The sequence below is a fragment of the Euprymna scolopes genome, chromosome 43 (genome assembly GCF_053919585.1).
Source record: "Euprymna scolopes isolate OS-2025 chromosome 43, ASM5391958v1, whole genome shotgun sequence".
NCBI classification, from domain to species: domain Eukaryota; kingdom Metazoa; phylum Mollusca; class Cephalopoda; order Sepiida; family Sepiolidae; genus Euprymna; species Euprymna scolopes.
Genome location: NC_136524.1, coordinates 44,230,586 through 44,253,490, shown reverse-complemented (window position 1 = coordinate 44,253,490; position 22,905 = coordinate 44,230,586). Strand labels below are relative to the sequence as shown.

At 32.9% G+C, this 22,905-nt stretch overlaps 1 protein-coding gene across 4 annotated transcripts in view; it reads right to left on the bottom strand.

Moving 5' to 3' along the window:
* LOC145268307 (protein ARV1-like) overlaps positions 1–22,905 on the bottom strand; it is a 90,020-nt gene that overhangs the window by 49,325 nt on the left and 17,790 nt on the right. For all 4 annotated transcript variants that reach the window (XM_080123762.1, XM_080123765.1, XM_080123763.1 and 1 more), the window contains 2 exons: positions 12,725–12,826; positions 5,237–5,356 (listed from right to left, as the gene is read on the bottom strand). In XM_080123762.1, coding sequence (XP_079979888.1) covers positions 5,237–5,356; positions 12,725–12,826 — 222 coding nt within the window. The remainder of the gene's footprint in view (positions 1–5,236; positions 5,357–12,724; positions 12,827–22,905) is intronic.

Sequence of the window (22,905 nt, the reverse complement as noted above, 5' to 3'; positions counted from 1 at the left end):
ATCTTTATGTTATTTGGATTATTCAGACTACTATTCTCATCTTGGTTGTTATTTTCACAACGTTTCAGCCGATGTAACTTCCAACCTTCTTTAGGTGCATTTTTATGTCAAACGTGAATCTTTATGCTATTTGGATTATTCAGACTACTATTCTCATCTTGGTTGTTATTTTCACAACGTTTTGGCCGATGTAACTTCCAACCTTCTTTAGGTGCATTTTTATGTCAAACTTGTGAATATTAATGTTATTTGGATTATTTGGTAACTTCCAACCTTCTTTAGGTGCATCTTTTTAAATTTGGGGATCTTTGTCATAATGAGGAACCCTTTAGTTAATCACGAAGGTAGATTATTCTTATTCTATCCACAGCGACTGGGTAGAAGTGCTAATTGATTATCATGTTAAATGTATGTGTCAATTTGAAACTTTGTAAAATTCCCAAGTTCAACTAGAAGAGTCTCAGATTCAAAAAAGGTGCACCTAACAAATGTTGGAACAACTAAGATGAGAATCGTAATCAAAGTAATACACATTATCAATCCCCATCTAAAAAGTTCTAAAATCTAAAAACATTATAAATTTTATTAAGTCTAAGTTTGTTTCTCTTACCTTAAAAATGTCTCTGAAAAGATCCAAAATTCCATGCAAGACCAGGATAATGTTGAGAATTAGTTCAACTTTAAATATTTCTCCCAAGTTAAACCTAACAGAAAGGAAAATATAGCCACCAACCATATTTACTCTATCCCCAAGAGTTCGATCAAATAAAAAAGAAATATAATTTCTAGGAATATAGAATTCAGAATAAAGTTGAAGAGGATGTACAGCACTGAGCAAGGGAGATAATTAGAACTTGGGAAAAGATGTGACAAAAAAGCGTACAATCACTACATTAATATGCAAATTATACTAGATTTCACATATTTTTACAGTTTTTTTTTAAGAAGTGCTGAACTTTAAATTGACAACTCTTATTTTCTTTAGTTGCAGATTTGGCAACTATCAGTTATTTTGAGTTCTGCTTGGCTTGGCAATTCAACATGAAGAGACTGTCACCTGAACAGCATTTGCAAACTAATTAATTGATTAATTGAGCGAAACATTTGATGAACAAATAACTTCATAAAATGAGCCTGTTAACTGGCCACCTTGTTCATGTAATTTAACTCTATTAGATTATTTTCTTTGGAGATATGTAAAGTTCCATGTCTATCCTGATAAACCAAACACAATAGACTATAAAACATTTGACATGTTATTGCTGAAATACAGCCTAATTTAATATGTAGAGTTTGTGAAAATTGAATCTCTAGATTACACCATATACGCAAGAGTTGCATAGGCCTATGCCCAAAATTGTATTAAAATTATAAATGCCAAGTATTAATCTTTCGAATAAACCACAAAAATATTTATCCGTGATTTATTTTAATTTAAAGTTCGCCGCCTCGATAAAGCACCTCGTTTGTGTGTTTATCTTTGTCATGATTACAAGAATTGAATGAATATATTTTACTTATTTTAATTGAATATTTATTGAAACTAAATATACAATAGTATACAATAAAACAGCTTTTTTGGAAATCTTATTTACAAACATAATTTAATCACAAAACCAAATTCACAAGAACGCATTTCAGCTCAATATAAACAAGTCAGTTGTTTTCATCTTTTGTTAATAGATTAAAAAAAAATGTTTTAAGACAAACGTCAATGTTAGTTTTATTTTTAATAAAAAAAACGAGGTGCTTTTTTTTTTTTTCTCGATTACATTACAAACTTTATTTAAACTTTTTAACAAATTTTTACGTCGTTTTTTGGTTGTTTTTGTTTTACAGCATATTTAATGCCGAATCCAGTAACTTGGAAGAAATTTTTTAATAGAATATTTTTTTTTTTTTTTTTCAAGTCAGTTTCTATTTAACCCATAATTGGGGCCCTAACAGGTACTACCACTTTGGGTCAGAGTGGACCTGGGAGCAATGGCAATTAAGGGGTGGCTCCACACTCCCAAAAGCCCGCAAGCTGGGGCCTCACCATCAGATATAGTTTAAGGTCAATTCCAGGACCAAACAAACTTTTACATACATAATAATACATGATACTCTTACGTATGTTGTCATGCGCGATTCTGCATGTCAATGTACTTAAGGGAATAAATTCTAAGATGGTCAACATCATGAAATTTGGAATATAGACTTTTGTCATTTATTTGTTATATGCTCTGATTGGCATGAATAAAAAGTTTTTTTTTTTTTTTTTTTTTATTACATTTTCACCCCAAACAAGGCACATTGCCACTTTGGTGTAGGGGGCTACTATCAGGGGAAACATCTACTGGGGTACTATGTAGGGATTAGGGCAGCGAGATGTTGGTTCACGTTGCACTTGAACTTCTGCATGTCAGCACAGTTGGGGAAGCAGTGGCCTGGAATGGAATTCCAAAGTCTAGCTGTTCTGGGGAAGAAACTACTGGAGTAGAAAGATCTTTTACATCTAGGGATCTCTACAGTGTGGGGGTGGGATTTTGCAGCTTGTCGGGTCTGTCGAGGGTGTTCACGTCGTGGGGGCACAAGTGCTTGCAGTTCTTCAGAGCATTCACCATTATAATACTTGTAGAACAGGCAGAGGGATGCAACGTTTCGACGATGGGACAGAGGCTGAAGTTTAGATGCCAGTTTAGGGCCTATCAGATTTGCGACTCTCTTTTGAACCCTGTCAAGGAGCGAGAGACTAGTAGCCGATGCACCAGCCCAAATATGACAGCAATACTCCATACATGGGCGAATAGTGGCCTTATAGAGGTACAGGATACTTTCGGGTGTTAGAAGTTTTCTAGCACGGTAGAGAGAGCCCACCTTCCTTGCAGCGGCCCTGGCAATGCCCTCGATGTAATTGTTCCAACTCATGTTTCCTGTGAACGTTAGGCCAAGGAGCTTGAGAGATGTACTCTCAGATAAAGAGTCGTTGGCCCTTGCTATAGGTGGTAGAGAAGGTTTCTTGTAATTATTGAATGAAACCAGTTTTGTCTTGGTGGCATTGAACGTTACCATCCATTTTTGTCCCCATTCCACTACTGATTGGAGGTCATCCTCTAGTGTTTCTGCCATTACTTTAGATATATGTTCATTTGTTTTCCTGTCGTGCCTGCTATAGAGTGTGGTGTCATCAGCATATATACCCATCTCAGAGGCAATTTTGTCGGGGAGGTCATTTATGAATATCAGGAACAGCAGAGGTCCAAGGATAGATCCCTGGGGCACTCCCACATTTATATCATATTGTTTGGATGTACGACCGTCGAGGACAACCTGGATTTTTCTCTTATCTAAGAAGGATTTAATTATGTTAAGTATTCTACCAGTGATACCGTAAGATCTAATCTTCCTGAGGAGACCCTCATGCCATACCCTGTCAAAAGCCTTAGATATATCTAGAGCTACCGCTCTGCCCTCTCCCGCTTTGTCCAGTGAATGGTATATGCGTTCAGAGATTACAGTGAGGATGTCTGCCGTGGAACGGGCTTGTCTAAATCCATATTGATGGTCGGTCAGAAGTTTAGCATCTGTAAGGTGCTGGACTAGAGCATGGTTAATTAAGGTCTCAAATATTTTGGCAAAAAGTGGGAGGAGGCTAATAGGGTGATAATTTAATGGGTCAGTTCTTTCGCCAGAATTCTTGAATACTGGTACTACAGAAGCAGTTTTCCAACAGCTCGGAAAGCAAGATTCATTAAGGCATTTGTTGTAGAGTTTGGAGAGAACTGGAGTTACTTCGGCTGAGCACTTTTTTAATAGCACAGCTGGGATGAGGTCGGGTCCACATGCTTTGGAAGTGTCAAGGTTTTTTATGATAGTATGCACCTGAGCAGGGGTGATTTTCAGATCGTTTAGCGTGGCGTCTGTCCGCATAGGAAATTGAGGTAGGGGGTGGTTTAGAGGGTCCAGTGTGGAGTTTGAGGCAAATCGACTGGCAAGCATGTTAGCCTTCTCGGTTGCTGAGCGAAGAACCTCGTGATTGATTGCCCATTATTTACTACACTGTTGTAGATTTTCCAGAAGTCACGAGTTCCTAGTTCTTGTGCTTCGATGCGTTTTTTAGTGGTTTCCGTAAATTCCCTCTTAGCAGTCGCTATTTCTTTTTTAACGTTACTTCTAGCTTCTATGTACTTCTGTCTGTTTGAACTGGACTTATGTCGGTTAAACCTGCGGAATGCATGCTGCCTTTGAGCAATGGCAGTTGCGCAAGTCGAAGTAAACCATTGGGGAAAGTGGGGCTTGCTATAGAATTTCCACATGGGAACATGCGCTTCGATTGCAGTTTTGAACCATTCAGTGGTCTCAGTTGCACACTGTTCAGCAGGAAGAGAAAAAATATTTCCCCATGGGGCGTCTCTGATAAGTGAAATATAATTGAAAACAAAAAAAAATATAATTGAAAACAAAAAAAAACATTTACTTTGATTCTTTGAAATTTTAAAGGATTTTGGAAGCCTTTAAACTTTCAAAAAGAAATTCATGTTAACTGACTATAAAATTCCTAGCGAATCCTAATTCAAAGAATAAAAGGTTTGAAAGCTTTTACATCCAATAATTTTATAGAGATTGAAACATTTACCTTAATAGTTAGTTTGATAAAAATTTGGATAAATTAATAATTTAACGACTAAAAAGTATTTGAATAATTCAATTAAATTTTTAAAATCCCATTAAAAAATAATTTAAAAAATAATTTGGTATAAAAACATGCCAAACTATTATTTTTAAATAGGATTTAATAATAATTAAGTTTAACTAACTGAATTATCAAAATATTTTTCAGTCATTGAATTAAATTATTAATTTATCTAAACTGGGTTATAATCAGCTAACATAGTTCCTAATTTCCAGTGTAGCGCTACTGGATGTGGTAACAAGACAAATCAGTTCCTTCAATAATTTCATTTTTTTATTTTGATTTCAATAATTTTATTTTTTATTTTGATTTCAATAATTTTATTTTTATACTTTCATAACATAGTAATTATATAAATTCAAATAAAAAACTTTTATTTTTAAAATTTAAAAAAAAAGTATTAATATAATTTCATAAAAATATAATTCTTATAAAGTTTCAAATAAAATAAAAACTTCCAGTCTGGATGTTTGGAAATGGCAGCGGCTCTGCTGAAGAGCAAAACCGAACAAGATATAGTTTTAAACAAGGGGACATAATTTGCAATTAGAAATGGCATACCTTAACACCACAATTGTATAAGATGTGGCGAAATGCTTGGATTTTAAGGAGCAGAGCATCCAAGAACGTTAGTACTGGATCTTGTTCAATGTATTTGTCTACAACTTTATTGCATTCATTCTGAAACGAGAGAAAGGAAAAAGCCATTTTAATTTATAATAAAGAACTTATCATTTTAAAATGATTAATGACCTTTTTTTTTTAATAGACATCCAGAAATTCTCCTATATATACAGTGATGATCATATTTATTGGCACGGTAAAATAAAAGTTAAATTTTGTCTAATAAATTCTAAAAAAGGGATTAAATTAAAGAAAATAACAAAGTATATTATGTATTTTTAACTGGCCTTTCCGATGCAGCAATCGGATTTTAGAAAAAATAAATAACAAAGGAACAACAAACATAATTGCAAAAAACCCTTGTTCAAAATTATTGGCACGGCTTTGTTTTTCTTTTAGTATCAGTATAATATCAATCAATTTCCGGTTTACGTGCTTTCTGAACTTTTTTATAGCCATATTATGCTTGTTTAACGCTAATTCAGTGAATAATTTTTTTCAGATAATTTTTAGATAGCGATTTATTTAAACTATTATAAGTGACTAAATTATAATTTTCAATCGCCATGGTTAAAACTAAGGAACACAGCGAAGACGTCAGGAAGCTTGTTGTAGCATGCCATACCAATGGGGAGGGCTATGATAAGATTTCAAAGAAGCTAAACCTTCCCAAATCCACTGTTAGAGCCATAATAAACAAGTTCAAATCGCAAGGCCACGTTATGAGTTTAGAGGGTAGAGGGAGAAAAAGGATTCTTTCCCCAAGAGATGAACGGAAAATTGTTCGACAAGTAAAACAAAACCCAAGGATCTCTGTTGGGGAGATTGTTGATGAACAGAGCACCTCTGGAGTGAATGTATCTCGACATACAGTTGGTAGAGTTTTGAAGAGAGCTGGTTTAAAAGCATGTCGTCCGAGAAAGACTCCCTTATTGAAGCCTATGCACCTGAAAGCAAGGCTAGCCTTTGCAAAACGTCATATTGATAAAGATGTTGCATTCTGGAAACGTGTTCTATGGACTGACGAAACGAAAATAGAGTTATTTGGCCATAATAAAGTGTCTTATATTTACAGAAAATCTGGCGAAGCTTTCCTGCCTAAGAACACCATACCCACAGTGAAGCACGGTGGAGGCAGTTTGATGTTTTGGGGATCCTTTGCTGCCTCTGGACCAGGGCGACTTGTTAAGGTCACAGGTAGCATAAAAAAGGAAGATTATGTTAAAATATTGGATGAAAACCTGAAAGACTCTGCTAAAGAGCTCTCACTTGGTCGTCGTTGGTGGTTCATGCAAGATAATGACACAAAGCATTCAGCTAAACTGACTAAGAAATGGCTTGAGGACAATCATATTAATGTTTTGGAGTGACCATCACAAAGCCCAGACCTTAATCCAATTGAAAATTTATGGAGAACATTAAAATTGAGGGTAATGCAAAGGAAGCCTAAGAATCTTATTCAATTGGAGGATTATTGTCAGGAAGAGTGGGCTAAAATTACTACTGAAGAGTGCAACAACTTGGTTGTAAACTATGAAAAGCGACCGAGGAAGATAATCAAGGCCAAAGGCTATACAATTGATTATTAAATAAATCGTGCCAATAATTTTGAACAAGGGTTTTTTTGCAATTATGTTTGTTGTTCCTTTGTTATTTATTTTTTCTAAAATCCGATTGCTGCATCGGACAGGCCAGTTAAAAATACATAATATACTTTGTTATTTTCTTTAATTTAATCCCTTTTTTAGAATTTATTAGACAAAATTTAACTTTTATTTTACCGTGCCAATAAATATGATCATCACTGTATATAAAAAAAAAAGGCACTTCTGCATTATGTGGCTGAGCGCCAAGTTTTTTTGTGTGTTTCACTAAACTGTCGCCAGGCGCTTCCCGGTCAAAGAACAGAGGGCAATAAATGTTTTATTAAAATTATTTATCTGTTATTTCAATTCAAAAAATGTTTTGAAAAACAAAAATCCAATGTTGCTATAATTCGGAAAAATGTTTTATTTAAATTATAAATTTGTTGTTCACCCTTCAAAATTGCTTTAATTTGAAAAATGTTTCATTCAAATTATTTATTTGTTCGAAAAAAAAAAAACTAAAAAAAAAAAAAACTATTCATTTTATAAAAATCCAATGTTGCTTTAATTACAAAAATTGTTTTATTAAAATCGTATTTTCTTACACAGACTTTTCAATAAATTTCTTTACAATAATATTTTGATACATTTTTTAAATAAATGTTTTCGTTTTTGAATATTTTTGTGTTTGGAAAAAATTCTTGTTTGTTATTTATTTAACCAAGAAGAAATTGGTGTTATCACCCCACCCCCACTCACCAATGGCGCTTGGCTATATAATGCAGAAGTGTCAAAAAAAAACAATGAAAATCCTGTATGATGTACATACCTGTGCTGAAATGAAACTATCATATTCCAAAAATCATATCAATAATCGAAAGTAGTTTTACTTTTAAATTAAAAAAAAAGCAAATTTTATGAATAACAAGGAGTAAATGTCTTGCCTGCCATTTTGAAAACAATCTAAAAAAAAAAAAAAAAACCCCAAAAAACAAAGGAAGATAACAACAATAATTAAAAACTTGCAAGATTTATGCTGTAATGTCTATGAATTCCAATTAATTGCTTAAAAATGAATTTCTTTATAAAAATAAAACTACTTGATCAACTCACGTGATTTCTGGAATATGATATTTTCATTTTGTCACAAGTATGTACATCATTATATTATACAGATTTTTATTTATCTTTTGTTTTTAATATGGGGGAATTCTGGACGAGAACCTCAGAGTCCACAAACTCGGAATGACAAACTAACATATCGTCTTCATATTAGTAAAAGGGAGATAATAATCTATGACAAGCTTGGCTTGGCACGAATGTCATTTGCAGTTGTTAGACTCTGAATAGTAAATTAAATTTATTTGTTATTAAGATTCTATTAGATAATTTTCTGTAATTTTTGGTGTACAATAATTTTTTTAATTTTTTTACTGATACTTCTGTAAGTTCAAAAATTTTTCCTGTTATTTTTTAACTGCCATAGTTAACTTGAGTCTCAATATAAATAAGTACTAATCGTTTTTTTGTAATTTTTCTTTTCTTCACCTGGTTTTGGCATTTAAGCTACTGTGAGTGTATCTCAGACTCTGGGATAGAGACCATCAGGCAATGTCTCATGCCTGCTCTGCATATGGTCCGATCCAAAAGAATTCTCATCAGTCAGGTTGCATGCAATCATATCACTTCTTACACAGATCTTCCTTAGTTTACCATGTTCCCTAACGCCTGGGAGTTCATGCAAGAGTTGGTTCACTGTACATTGCCAAACAACCCGAGACACCGAACATGTAAGATATGCCCTCAATACCAAGTTTCTAAAGTATGGATAAAAAGTTGAAATGTGAATTTAGTTGTTGAAAATTCTCCCTAGAAAGCAAAAGTAAAGGAAATCTCTATGATGTACGGACTCATTATGAAACAAAAATATCATATTCCAAAAATCACATAAATTGATCATGTAATTTTATTTTTAAACTAGCAGGAGGAGGGGGTGGACTTACCCAGTAGTAAAATATGCTTAAATATATTTTAATTCATGCATATTTCGTATTTATTATTACAGAGCCAATTCTCTATTGAATATTATATCCTACCTTATATATAGTAATGATTCCAAAAGTTAAAAAAAAAAAAAAAAAAAAAGAAAAAAGATGACTTGGGTGTTATCAGCTAGAACCAAAACTAAAACATTTAGTGTTGCAGCCACATTCCCTACCATTTGAGCCATTGACAAATAGATAAGAAAGATTTTAAAATAAACCACTTTAAGCTATGAATGAATTTGCACATGCACAAAAGTAATAGGAATATGTCAGCAAGTTGAAATGAACATTTTGCATTTTAACTCAGGCATACGTCTGTACGTGTTATCCATCCATCCAAACAATTTTACTCGTTATAAACCATTTTTGGTGTATGATTACTATTTCCTGTTAATTTCAATGCGGTGTGACCAATAGTTTAAGAGTTTATCGATTAAATATTTACATACACATACATACATCTACTGTTTTATTTGTATCGCTAAGACAATCAAATTTTTATGAGTAACAGAAGAGTGGCTGTCATGTCCAGCATTTTGAAAATAATCTATAATATAAATCTCACCTGTCTGTTTAAATGTATGTATGTATGTATGTATGTCTGCCTAAAACTTCTGACAGAGGCGACAGATTTTCACAAGATCCGTATCATCTTGAAGCTCAACCCTTCGGATGACAAATATTGAAAAATTGGCTAAAAACATCAATTCCTTCACCCTCAACTAGGCACTTTTCTACAAGGAGAGGTTGCTTTTTTTGCTAATATTTTCCAAAGTCATCTTATCTTTTCAATATACTAGCCTTAACTTAAACCTTCGCCACTTCCGGTTTGGCGATGGATGCAACAGCAAAGCCGTCAGGTTTTTTTTTTACATGTTCTTTTCCTCCTTTGCGGTATGGGTTCAAGCCTGTCTGCCTACCTACCAGCACTTTTTTTTTTTTTTTGCTCAACACACACCTCCAAACACCCAGCCAACGCCGTGCATCCAGGCCAGTTAAAAAAATAAAAAAAGAAAAAAAAAAAGACAAAGGGAGATAACTTAACATAATTCAAACTTATGAGATTGATGTTGTAATGCCAACAAATTTCCATTAATCATTTAAAAAAAAACAAAACAATTTTCTTTATAAAAATAAAACTATGTGATCAATTTACATAACTTTTGGAATGGGTACGTATACCATGCAGATTATTCTTTATTTTTGCCTTTTTTAATATAGGGGAAATTCTGAACAAAAACTGTGATTTTTTTTATTACAATAAAAGATTATCAAAGTAGCAATACACATGAAACAATTTAAATGGCTTAAAATATTTCAATATTGGTATGTATAGAAAGAGCTTGATAAGCTAAGAAAGAATCTTTTAAAAATTTTTAAAACTCAATTAAAATCAAGGAAGTTATGACTATTTTTATGCCCTGCGTGTTTGGATATTTTCCCCTCTTTAAGCCCATATGCATTTTGTCATATTTTTTGCACTACGTTTTCAGTAAAAATGCTATATCTTTGTTAAAACACAAGACTAAGCAATGAAATTTGCCATATAAGTGTATTTTTGTGCAAGGAATTTGAATATGCTATTGAAAATCTCCAGAAATGAATGGTTTCCAAATAATCTGCAGTAAATGCACATAAATATGCTGCGATTGCTTAAAAATACCATGTATTCATTAAAGGAAAAGAAGTTAGAGAACTCAAAGTTTAGTTGTAATGCATTTTATGTGCCAAAAACTGAAATCGAAATCTAGGATTGGTTAAAAATGAATATATTGCAATATTTCTTTGGTATTATTGTAGATTAATACCTTCAGCTATCCCTCCCCATCTGACCACCTCTCCAAAATATGTGATTCTACCTTTATAGACAATTGCATGTGAACAACTTGAAAAACTTTAATAAAAGATAAAAATTATTTTAGAATTTACTGTAAAATGATTTCTCATTTTGAATCATTTGAGCGTTTTAGGGCAGTTACCCCCCCCCCTTTTCTATGATAGATAAATCCTGGGTGTTTTTTTTTTTTTTTTGTTTTCTAAAAGGTGATTATGCATGGTTTTAAGAGGGTCTTTGTGCAATTATGAGAAGGTAGGGAGGTTGCCACTCTGACTTTGGGTTAATGATAGGGCTAAGGAAAATTATGTAGGAGACTTGATAGAAACAAAACAAAAACAATTTTAGAATTCAGAGTGGAGGTTGGTTTCACATAAATGTAAAATAATTCACCATTTCAAGACGATCCTAGCGTTTTAGGACAGTTGACCAATTTATTTGGGGGGGGGTAATCATGTGAACTTTTCTTTAAACGTTTTTTATGCTTTTTTTTTTACGTTTATATGAGCTCACAGAGGAAGCTTGTTTAGTGGGTAGCTCTGCCACTTGTACTTAGGGTTATTGTTAAGGCTAAAGGCTTTAGGAGGAGGCTTGCCACTCGTACCTAGGATTAGACATAGAATTAAGCGAGTTTTTTTTTTAAGAGGGTGTTTGATACTCATTGTGAAACTTTACAAGAATTATGACAAACAGACAAAAATAAATGTTATTTAAAAAAGTGACGTCTCTCTAACAGAAAACATGATGCTTGGAAAAATATAAAGTATTTAAATTCTATTTAAATATAAAAAAAGAAACAAGTTTTTGCTAAAGCTGACAAATTGTTAAAATTTTTGAATTAAATGTTATTTTGATTTTTAATTACATTTCATGTCTTTTCTTACCGTTGTTATTTTTTAACTGAGCACCTCCTACAAATATTTAAATATTGATTATTTTTATTTTATTTCATTTTTTTAATAATCGGGTAGATTAGTTTCCATTCGATAATAATTCACTGAAAACATTTTTTAAGGGACGAAAATTAGAAGTGTGTTACCGTTCGTACACGTGAACCAAAACATCATATTTCACATTTTTGTTTGTTAAAATATGTTAAAATTTACTACTACCCAATTTTTTAAAAATATTTGTATGGTTGATAACAAAATAGCTCTAAGTAAACAAGTAAGAATTTTTTTTATAACCAGATTTTCAATTAAAAAAAAAATCGATTTGGAATAAAAATAAACAACAAAAACAAACGTTTGTTTACGCCATATTATCGCTGCTGCTGATGATGATTCGGCTACTATCACTAATACTACAGAAGTCTTGATTCAAATTCATAAAGATTTTTTCAGATATTATGTTTTTAAATTGCTACGTACCACTAGAGAAAACACTATCCAATCATCTTTTTAACGAATAAACATAGTAAAAAGATTGTTTTATTTAATAGTGAGTGTTCGAAGAAAATTTTTTTCAAAACTTTCAATACTCATCATTTTGAAATCTTTTTTTTAACACAACAAAAAAACGAGTTGTCAAATGAATTTCGGACACTTGAAATTATTAAAAATGACATCTCTTTTGGCTAATTTCCAAATTTCATTAAAAAAATTCTTAACAGAAACACGGTACAAATGTTTAGAAATCGGGGGGGGGGGGTCGTTACAAAATCTTACCGAAAATGCCGTTTTATGATGTTCACATTTTTATCACTTTATTTGCTTAAAACTCTAAAAATATATAATGTATGCTATTATTTACTAATCCATTTGAAAGTATATTCATTTCTGAACAAAACGGTGGTATTTTGAAGACTTAAAGTGCTTTGGCTTTTAAAATATGACTATTTTAGCAGAAACCCCTTGAAATCTGTGATTATCCAAAGCGTTTTAACGGCCATGTGAATTGCTAATCAAAGAAACATAATAAAAAGAAAAGTAAAAAGAAATAGAAAAATAATAATACTTACACAAATCGAAGCAAGAACTCGACCAGATAATGTTTGGTATAAATGTTTTGCCGGGGTGCCACAGTGAATACATCTGAAATCAACTGTCTTTTCCATCGTGTTCTGAAATTGAATTTTAATAAAAAGAATGTTGACAAAAAAAAGTGGTAATCATATTTTTAAAAAATAAAAATGTACAGAAATTGCCTGAAAATTTATATTTATGGATTAAAGTTTTTCATTTTACCCTAGTCGTTTCGAAGAATATATAAGAGACAAAAATTGTCTGTCTGCGTATCCTTTTTTTTTTTTTTTTTTTGTTCCCCATTTAATGTTGACAAAAAACACCCAAAAACGAAGCCTCTTTCTCTGCACACATCTTGCTATACAAACCAGATTTAATCTTCCTCTGAGATCATCAGATCTAGACCTGTCATTAAAACTCACATTACACATCCGTCATAGCAGGCTATTATCACGGCACAACCAGTAAAACTAGGCATATAAAATCAACAGTAGGTTCTTTGATATGACAGGGGCACATTCGAAATTAATATTTGTTTAAAGCACAATTGAACGATGATCTTTGACTTTTGCATTTTAAATAAATATAATGGACTTCTGCTGCTGCTGATGAGGACATCGGTAGGTAGAGATTAAATCATATTAAGTATAAATTTTGTGAGCATTACATTGATCGTATGTCAGAACAACCTGGTGGCAGGTGAAAATAAACGCAGTGCATCCAATGAGTGAAGCGATAGGGTCAAGGGTCACAAACAAACCGGAAGTGACAGATGTTTAAATTAAAGCTAGACAATCAAAAATATCAGTAAAAAAAGCGATCTCTCCTTGTAGAAAAGTGCCCAGTTGAGGGCGAAAGAATGAATATTTTGAGCTAATTTTTTGATATTTGTCGCCCGAAGGGTCATGCTTCAAAACGATACCGCTCTCATGAAAATCAGTCGCCTCTGTCGAAAGTTTTAGGCAGGCAGACATACAAACAAACAAACATACATACATTTAAACAGACAGGTGAGATTTATATTATAAATTTTTGGTCTCCCCTTGTGAAAGAATCTTCTCTCCCCAGTAAAACCTTTAAATTGCCAACAAGTCTCCTAGTGTTTCCACGCATGACTTTTCTTCATCTTGAGTTCATAGAAGATCAAAAGCCATTGGACGATCCAACAATACAATCAAAGGCCACACACAGGAGGAAGCGACCATGGAAAAAATGAAGAATGCACTGCATGTATGTACTAAAGATTTTGGTTATAGTCAGCTAATGCACTTCCTAATTTCTTGCGTAGGGCTACCGGAAGCAGTGACAAGGCAAATCAGTTCCTTTGTTTTTCTACTGTGAAGCGATTTATTGAAATAAAATATAAACGGACATTACCGAAAAGTATACAATAAAAATTAACAAGATTATAAAAAGATAAAAAAATAACACATTCTATCTTTATTTGCACTTTTAATAACAAAATTAAAAAAAAAAAATTTTTTTAGTTTCTTAGAAATTTTTTTAAAAAAATATATGTTTATGGAATTATAAAAATAAAGGATTTTTTATTTAAATTTATATAATAAATATATGTTCATTGGCCTTTTGGTCAAGATCAAAGTGTAGTATCTGTTCTTCAGATGCTGCACTTCCATTTCTTGTTCTCTTTCGGTGGAGGAGAAATCCTTCACGACTGAGACAATTTTTATTTTTGTACCTTTTCTCCACGTTAAAAAACGACCCTGGTGTCTAACTCTGTCCCGGGGGGGAGGCATAGTAAATAGGTACATAATAAAAAAACAAGTACATGCACAGAGTATATACAGGCATGAAAAGAAACAAAAAAAACAAAGGAACTGATTTGCATTGTCAACACTTCCGGTAGCACTATGCTGGAAATTAGGAAGTATATTAACTGACTATAACTTTTATTTATGGAAGGAAGTATGTTAACTGACTATGACTTTTATTTAATTAAATTGTTGCTTGATCGTTCATCGGCGATAACGCACACAAATATGCATTTGTTGAACGCACAAGCACACATGCATAAGTGTCCCTAATGATGCTGGCCTTAACAGAGCAGAGAGGGAGAAAATAACAAAATACCAAGGGTTTATGTACGATATGAAAATAAACTGGAATCTTAAGAAGGTACAAATCATACCAGTCATTATAGGAGCAACCGAAATAATGAAAAAGAATTGTAAAAACTATCTGGCGAATATACCCGGTGAACCAAGTGCAAAAGAGATACAAACAATAGCACTTAAAGGGACGGTTAGAATTAGTGATGGGACGATTCCCATATTTTCCCCCGATTCTGATGCAATTACCGATTCCAATTCTTTGTAAATCTAATTATTTAACTATAAGATTGTTATTTCCGTCAATTTTCGTAAAAAACATATGTTAAATATGCAGATATTTTCCTAAACGTCACGGTACAATTGTGGAGGATGATCTATAGATTTTAGCTTTACTGGTAATTTAAAATCAATGAATATTTATTATTTTATCATTATCACCAGCAATGGAAGATTTTGCTTTAAACAAAATAAAATAAAAAAAGACAAAAGAATCATTTTGGCATCGGAAAATAGGCAGAGTTGAAGACCAGGTCTTCAGCTGTTAACGGACACGCTTATGCCAGCCAGGCAAAGAGGGTGGGGAGAGGACCTTGTGAATGAGCTCTCCCCTCTGGTCAACAATCTACATTTCCAAACCACTAAAGATGTTGAAGAAGGACGGACAGTAGGGAGTGTAGATTTAGTCTTCGGTGGAGAGTAGAAACCAGAATACGATTTCCACAGAACATGATACTTTTAAATGATATAAATGAGCATTTAACTCCTAGTGAATCTTTTTTTCTACAAATTTTAGATATTTATAGATCTGGGATCATGTCAATTAAAAAAAATTGTTGTGGGTGTTTGTTATGTATTTTTCAAGTTTTAGCTCAACATACAAGCAGACATATATATATATATATGTATGTTTTTGTTTGTTTTTGCTAGTGATACTTTTTGAATGAATTCAATTATTTATATGAAAGTGCATTTTTACCTAAATGCGAGTTGGGATTCGAATTTCCCTAGATTCAGCCACTCCGATGAGTCATAGATGACGAAACACATGTCAGCGGATAATTATTGTTTTAACAAAATCAAGACATCAAGGAACAGATTGATAGCAACAAATAGTGTATTTCATTGTTAGTTACAAGTGTTTCAAGTCTATTCGGACAAATTCAAACCTTATGTCGTTTGAAAATTTTCACAACAGCCTTTCATCAGATATATTGAATAAAAACCACTTTAACAATGAACAATACAGAATCCATTTTCCTTATAAGGAAAAACATGAGAAAATATTTTACCTACATCTTATCCTTCCAAAGTTTTTTTAAGATTTATATACTTACGTATTTTCGTATTTCTGTTTAAAAATTTTTTCAATCAAATTATCATACAACGTTACCACTAATTACCTATGTTCACTTAATATGTTTTACTAATGCTATTCATTAATTTCTTAAATTAAATATCTTTATTTAATTAATTTAAATTATTTTTTTAATACGGACTAGTCAACTAAGTCATCAGCTATATTGTTTTGATTCTATGTAAGTTTCATACCTGGAATTTGCTTTGTATATTTACAAAAATATCGGCTAACCTATTTTTGTAATTTCAAATTTCAGTTTTTGTTTAAAATTTATTCCATAAGGGAAAAAAAAAGTTTAACATTACTCTACATTCACTGCAGTCTCATTCTTCATTTAAAATTAAGGATCTAAATCTATTTTTAATTTTCTTTTGTTCCTACCTCTCAAGATTTATGATTACCGGATATTTTAGGAGTTGAATGGGAGGTAACTCTGTATGTTTGAAATTTTAAAAGTTTTTGTTGAATTATAAGTTACCAAAATCCATGTATTCATAACGTTGAAAAGGGAGGTGACTCAATACGTTCGATATTTTCATGTTTTTGCAGAATTATAAGTTTGGCAAATTCCTAATACGCATTTATGATTTATTTATTAATCAAACAAACCCAATTAAATTTAGGCTAACCTATTCAAATTACAAGTTTATAATGCATATCTTAATCGTGATACTGATTTTATTACCAAAAATTTCACCTACGTTTGCCATCGAGCCATAATTTTTTGAGGTCATGTGGCTTTAATTCAAATAATATCAATTCAGGAATTAAGTTCTTAATAATACATATCCTATTAATAAGTATTCTAATTAATATATTATTTAGCTCCATGTACATTTTACTCCAATGAAAGTGGCGGTTCACCTTGGTTTTTTTATTTAATTGTTCAGAACAAGAATATTATTTAATAAGCTAAGATTTTTCAAGTTTTACTGATCTGAAAATAGTATCAATTAATCCCAATTCTTTAATTACTAACATTGTTTTATATATATATATATATATATGTATATATATATATATACCATCTGAACAGATGGTATGCATTTTGTCATTTATTTTTCATTTCATCTAACACCTGGGAGCAAACATTTAGCAGTGGAGACAAGATTTCCAGTCAGTCAGCAGATATCTTTTAATCTGCTAACATTTCACCCTCATTTGTTTTAGTTTAAAATTGAGAACGTAGATGACCTGTGATCTTAGATCATGAGTAGGGCTAGGACAACAGCATATTCTTTTCATTGTTTTTACTCTCGAGTGTGTATCCGTTGATATCTTATATGCTTTTATATAGAGTGACGTGGTTCTCGGTTAATTAACTGTGTCTGTGTCGGGTATGCCCTCGAGAGTCAAAACAATGATAAGAATATTCTGTTGTCATAGCCCTAATTATGAGACAAAGACTGCCATTCAAAGGTAGAGACAGCCCAAGCAATGCCAAGTAGCCCTACTTAGTCATTAATAAAAGTGAATATATATATATATATATATATATACACCATTAGAACAAATAGTATGTATTTTTTGTTATTTGTTTCTTATTTTATCTTTCTGAAGGTGAGCCTAGTCTAATCTGACACTGGACACATATAACTTGAGTTGGCATAAAGCTAAAAAGAGGATCGCTCTACTATGATCAGGAGAGGCTTATAATGGCTGGCCAGGATCAAGGTTTGACAACAGATGCTTTTAAAAAGATGAGTGGTCTCAGCAATGACAACAAGTACAGATTCTGCCACACAGAAGTAGAGAGTACTGGGGGACGGCAACTATATGATATGACACAATGGAGTGTGTAAATATCTCCACTGGAAAATCTGTAAAAAAGTTGAATTTCGAACTCAGCAGCAAGTCCTGGGAACATGTTTACCAGAAACAACAGTTGGAAATAAGTCGTACACCTCCACTATGACTTGGTGATTCCTACAGCTACATGGTCAGAAAACGGAGCTATTAAACCTGACCATAGTGATATGGGATAAGGAAAAAGAACCAACCCTAGTAGAAATGAGTGTCCCCAATGATGCTGGGTTAAACAGAGCTGAAAGGGAAAAGATAAAGAAATACTTATGTATGACAGGAAAAGAAACTGGAATCTTAGGAAGATCTCCATCATTCTAGTAATTATAGAATACAAGAATACAGGCTTTCAGTGAAAACTCTTATTGAGCTTTCTGATTTTAATATTTAGAGCCTTCCGTTCTGGTAATATTCACCTTATTCTGCTAATTTTTCTATCAGATATACAAACGACTTTAGGTCATCCGGAACAAAAGTTGACCAAAATGAAACATCGTCCAAGAACTGTAACATTCTATTTCTTTAGACAAAGTGAGTAAGTTATCTGGCCGATAATTTTTATTTTTATCTTAGTACATTTTGGGACATTTTTGTAGATAATTTTTTTCCATCAGTCAAATACTTAAGCTCATCCAGAACAAAAGTGGACCAAAACAAAAATGAGACATCGTTGAATAAGTTCACGTGCGTGTGAGGCTTGGAAATGCCTGATGTAGTAAAAAACCAAGGCTTGCCGAAAGATTGGCTTTGCTGAGTCAAGATTTAATAGAAGAATCTGCATCACTAAGAGAAACCTTTCTCAACCTCATTTCGACAGATACGAGACACACATACAACCTGATATACTATGGGACAAGAAAGAGAAAGAAACAACCCTAGTAGAAGTTATTGTCTACAATGAAGTCAGATTAAACAGAGCTGAGAGGGAAAAGATAACGTGATATCAAGATCTTATGAAAAGAAATTGGAATCTTAGGAAGATCTCCATCATTCCAATAATCATAGGAGCAACTGGACTCATGAAAAAGAATTGAAAAAACTACCAGGCAAATATACCCGGTGAACCAAGTGAAGGAAAGATTCAAACAATTGCACTTAAAGGAACAGCTGGAATCTTGAAAAGATCTTTTAGTTAGAATATAGGAGATAGCAGTAAAATTAATTGCCCCATATATAATGAATCTTTTTTTTTTTTTTTTTTTTTTTTTTTAGGTTTCAGATATTTTAGATTTTAAATATTATACATCTGGAGTTATGCTGATAAAAAAAAAAATGAGCTTTGTGGGTGTTTGTTGTGTACTTTTCAAGTTTTATCTGAACACATAAACAGACATTTGCCATTTGTATAACAGAAGATGGCATAAAAAAACTATAGGCAACATAGGGAAATGTGTGCAAAACGTGACAAGCGTAAGATTTTGTTTTTTAGATTTTAGATATTATTAGCAGAATTACTCGATGTTGGCCGGGATCGAATGATGATGAACACTCCCATATTCATATTGCTATCAAAACCAGTGAAATCGCAAATATTGAATCAAATCGAGTGATTGCCAGCTCTAATTAGGAACCAATTGTAGTGAACCAAGAGCAAGCTTCACATGCCTCTCCACAGTGACTTAGTCCACAATACATTCTAGTCTACATTGCACTGTAGAGAATCTACTGTTGATTTTATAAAATTACTTTTACATATAATGGCTTGAATTCAAGTTAAAACTACAAAAATCAAGTATCATGCTTCAATTGTACTCTAAATAGAAACATTCACTTCAAACGCGCCCCTGTCATATCAAAGAACCTACTGTTGATTTTATATGCTTCGCCTGACTGTTTGTGTGTTGTTAAGTGCTTGATTATAAATTTAAAATGAAAAAGTCCAGTATCATGGTGCAATTGTGCTTTAAACAGAAACATTTATTTCAAATGCACCCCTGTCATATCAAAGAACTTACTGTTGATTTTATATGCCGGGCCTTTCGGCTTGTGTAGAAATAAAACTTCTCAAATGCAGTTGTGATGTTAGGCTGTGTAAAGTGTTAATTTTGGTCAAAATCGTCTGTTCCTTCTTTAATCAGATTATTTCGATTATCGATTCTTATCGAAGACATTCCAATATGATACCTATCTAAGAACACTGCAAGGCACATAAAGTACTTTCATGTGAAATTTCATAAAAATCAACCCAGTCATTTGCGAGTCCATAGGGAACGAACTCACACAAAGTTCTTTTTATATAATAGTAGAGATACATCCGGGGTCTTAAAAAAATATCAACTTTGTGAGTGTTTGTTGTGTATTTTTCAAGTTCTATCTTCAGGCACATGTTTGCCCTTTATATAATAGACTAGTGAGGGTGTTTGTAGGTGTGTGTGGTGTTAAATAAAAAAGAACCTGAGGAGAAGTTTGCAAATAAAATTGGCCAGCCAGAATGAGTTCGTGAAAGATGTTTGAATTTATTTAAGTAAGAACCAAATTGACAGATGCACGCCCGGAAGTCGTCGCGCGTTACAACGACGACAAAGTCAATGACCAGGTTTATTTGTTATAAGCGAAGTAAAAAAAGAAAACAACGTTTTAATTAAGCAGGGGGTGGGGGAATCAAAACATAAAAAAAAAAAAACTAACGTAAGGCAAACAAACGATGAAAACAGAAAAAACGAACATGTGAAAAATGGCTTGAATAAGCCTCTTTCGATATTAAAATTTAAAAAATCGGTGAGTACCCGGGTGTTTTAGGGTGTGTGGTCGGGGGTGGATAAGCGAAGTAAAAAAAAAACAGAAAACGTACGTTAGGTGAAAAATGACTTAAATAACACTGGTTCAATATTTAAATTTAAAAATCGAAAAAAAAAAAAAAACATCTCACACCACGATTCGAACCCAAAATGTTTAGACAATGAACCATGCTAATCGACTGACCTAACGCGACGTACATGAAATTTGTTCAGTTTTTCAACTATTTAAAGTAAATCAGGTCATGACGTCATCTGGCGCATGCGTAGAACCGCTCATCATCACGAGAAGACTGTTTTTGTTGACCCCCCGCCCCGTCGAAAATTGTCGATTTTGGGGTGAAAAAATTAACGTTTTTGGCCAATTTTTCGAGCAAAGGATGGGGCTTCAATATGATACCGAGTTTGTGAATTTTCGTCGTGTCTGTCAAAAGTTTTTAGCAGACACACAAACATACACACATACATACATTTTCGCTTTTATATATATAGACTAGCGAGGGGTACCCGGCGTTGCCCGGGTGTTTGTAGGTGTGTGTGAAAAAACCCCGAAAATGTGAAAAAAAAAAAAAAAACAGGTGCCCGTGAAAAAAAACCGAAGCCTTGACGACACACAGTTGGAAAATAGTAAAGTGTGAAAAAAAAAAAACAGGTGCGCGTTTTTGATTGACGTGACGGCGATAGCTATTCGGCAGTTACGATTTTGTGCGGAACAGTTTTTAAATAAATAAATAAATCGGTTTGTTTGTTTTTAACTAAGTTCAGGGAAAACCAGCTCCCTGTTTATTAGGGGGAGTGTCTCATCTCGAAATGAAAGCTACCGTCTGATATGACGAAGTCGACATTGAACAAAAGGTACTTAGCTCTTGAGAGACCACTGGCTTTGGGCCGGTGATGAGTCGAGTTTCGGTTTTTATTTATACCGAAAACCGAATGTAACGCGTGCCGATGCGGGAGATGTGGAATAATCAACGTTTGAAAGTCAATAAAATTAAATAGACAGGCGAGCTCCGTGGTTAAGTGTGACATATCACAATTTATAGATGATATAAAAAGTTTTAAGAAGTTGCGAAGCGAGTGAGCGCTTCTCTGAAAGAAGCCTTTTGTGGACATCGAGGAAAAGCGTACATACATACATACATACATACGTTTTCGCTTTTATATATATAGATGGCATTTCTATTTTTGTTTTGTTTTTACGTCTTAGTACCTCATTGTACTTTTATAAGGTGAATATATATATATATATATATATATATATATATATATATATATATATACCTACAATTTGAACAGATGGTATAAATTTTTGTCATTTGTTTATATTTTTAACTGCTAACACTTTACTTTCATTTGTTTGCTTAGTTTAAAGTTGAGAATCTAGATGACTTTGGATTACCAGACAGAGACTAGCATTCAAAGGGAGAGATAGAGGTAGCCCAGGCAATACCGGGTAGCTCTACTTAGTAAAATAAATGTGAATATATATAACATGTGAATATATACATGTATACCATTTGTATAATTGGTATGCATTTTTTGTCATTTGTTATCATTTTGTCTTTTGGAAAGTGAGCCTGGTCTGAACTGATACTATTTATGAGCACATTCTAACAGAGACTGCCATTCAAAGAGAAGAGAGGTAGCTCAAGAAATACCGGGTAGCCCTGCTTAGTCTATATATATATATATATATATATATATATATATATATATATATATATATATATATATATATATATAAAAGGCAAAATGTGTGTGTGTATGTATGTATGTTCGCTTTTTGTGTATGCCTGCAAAAGGCTTTTTTCGTCGGCCTTCTCTTTTGCTCGCTCATTCTTAAAGCTTTTTACATCAAGTCTAAATGATAATATATACGACTTAACAACGAATTTGCCCGACTTTTACCAGCTCGCCGCGTCTTCGAAAAGCGAAAAGCAGGGGAAACAGTAACTGGCTTGCAGCGCAAAACTAGGTTTCACTTTATAACCTTTAATTTAACACGCTTATCAATTCCTCTCCCCTTGTGGCCGAGATGGTTAAGTCTCTTGCTTTTTTTCCCTTTCGTTTTCACATTCGCGTCAAGGATTCGGGGGTTCAATCCTACCTTCCTACTAAAACTTTTCTTGTCTTTTACACCTCCAAGCACCCAGCCAACGTTTTTTTCTTTTTAACACACACACCTCCAAACACCCGGGCAACGCCAGGTA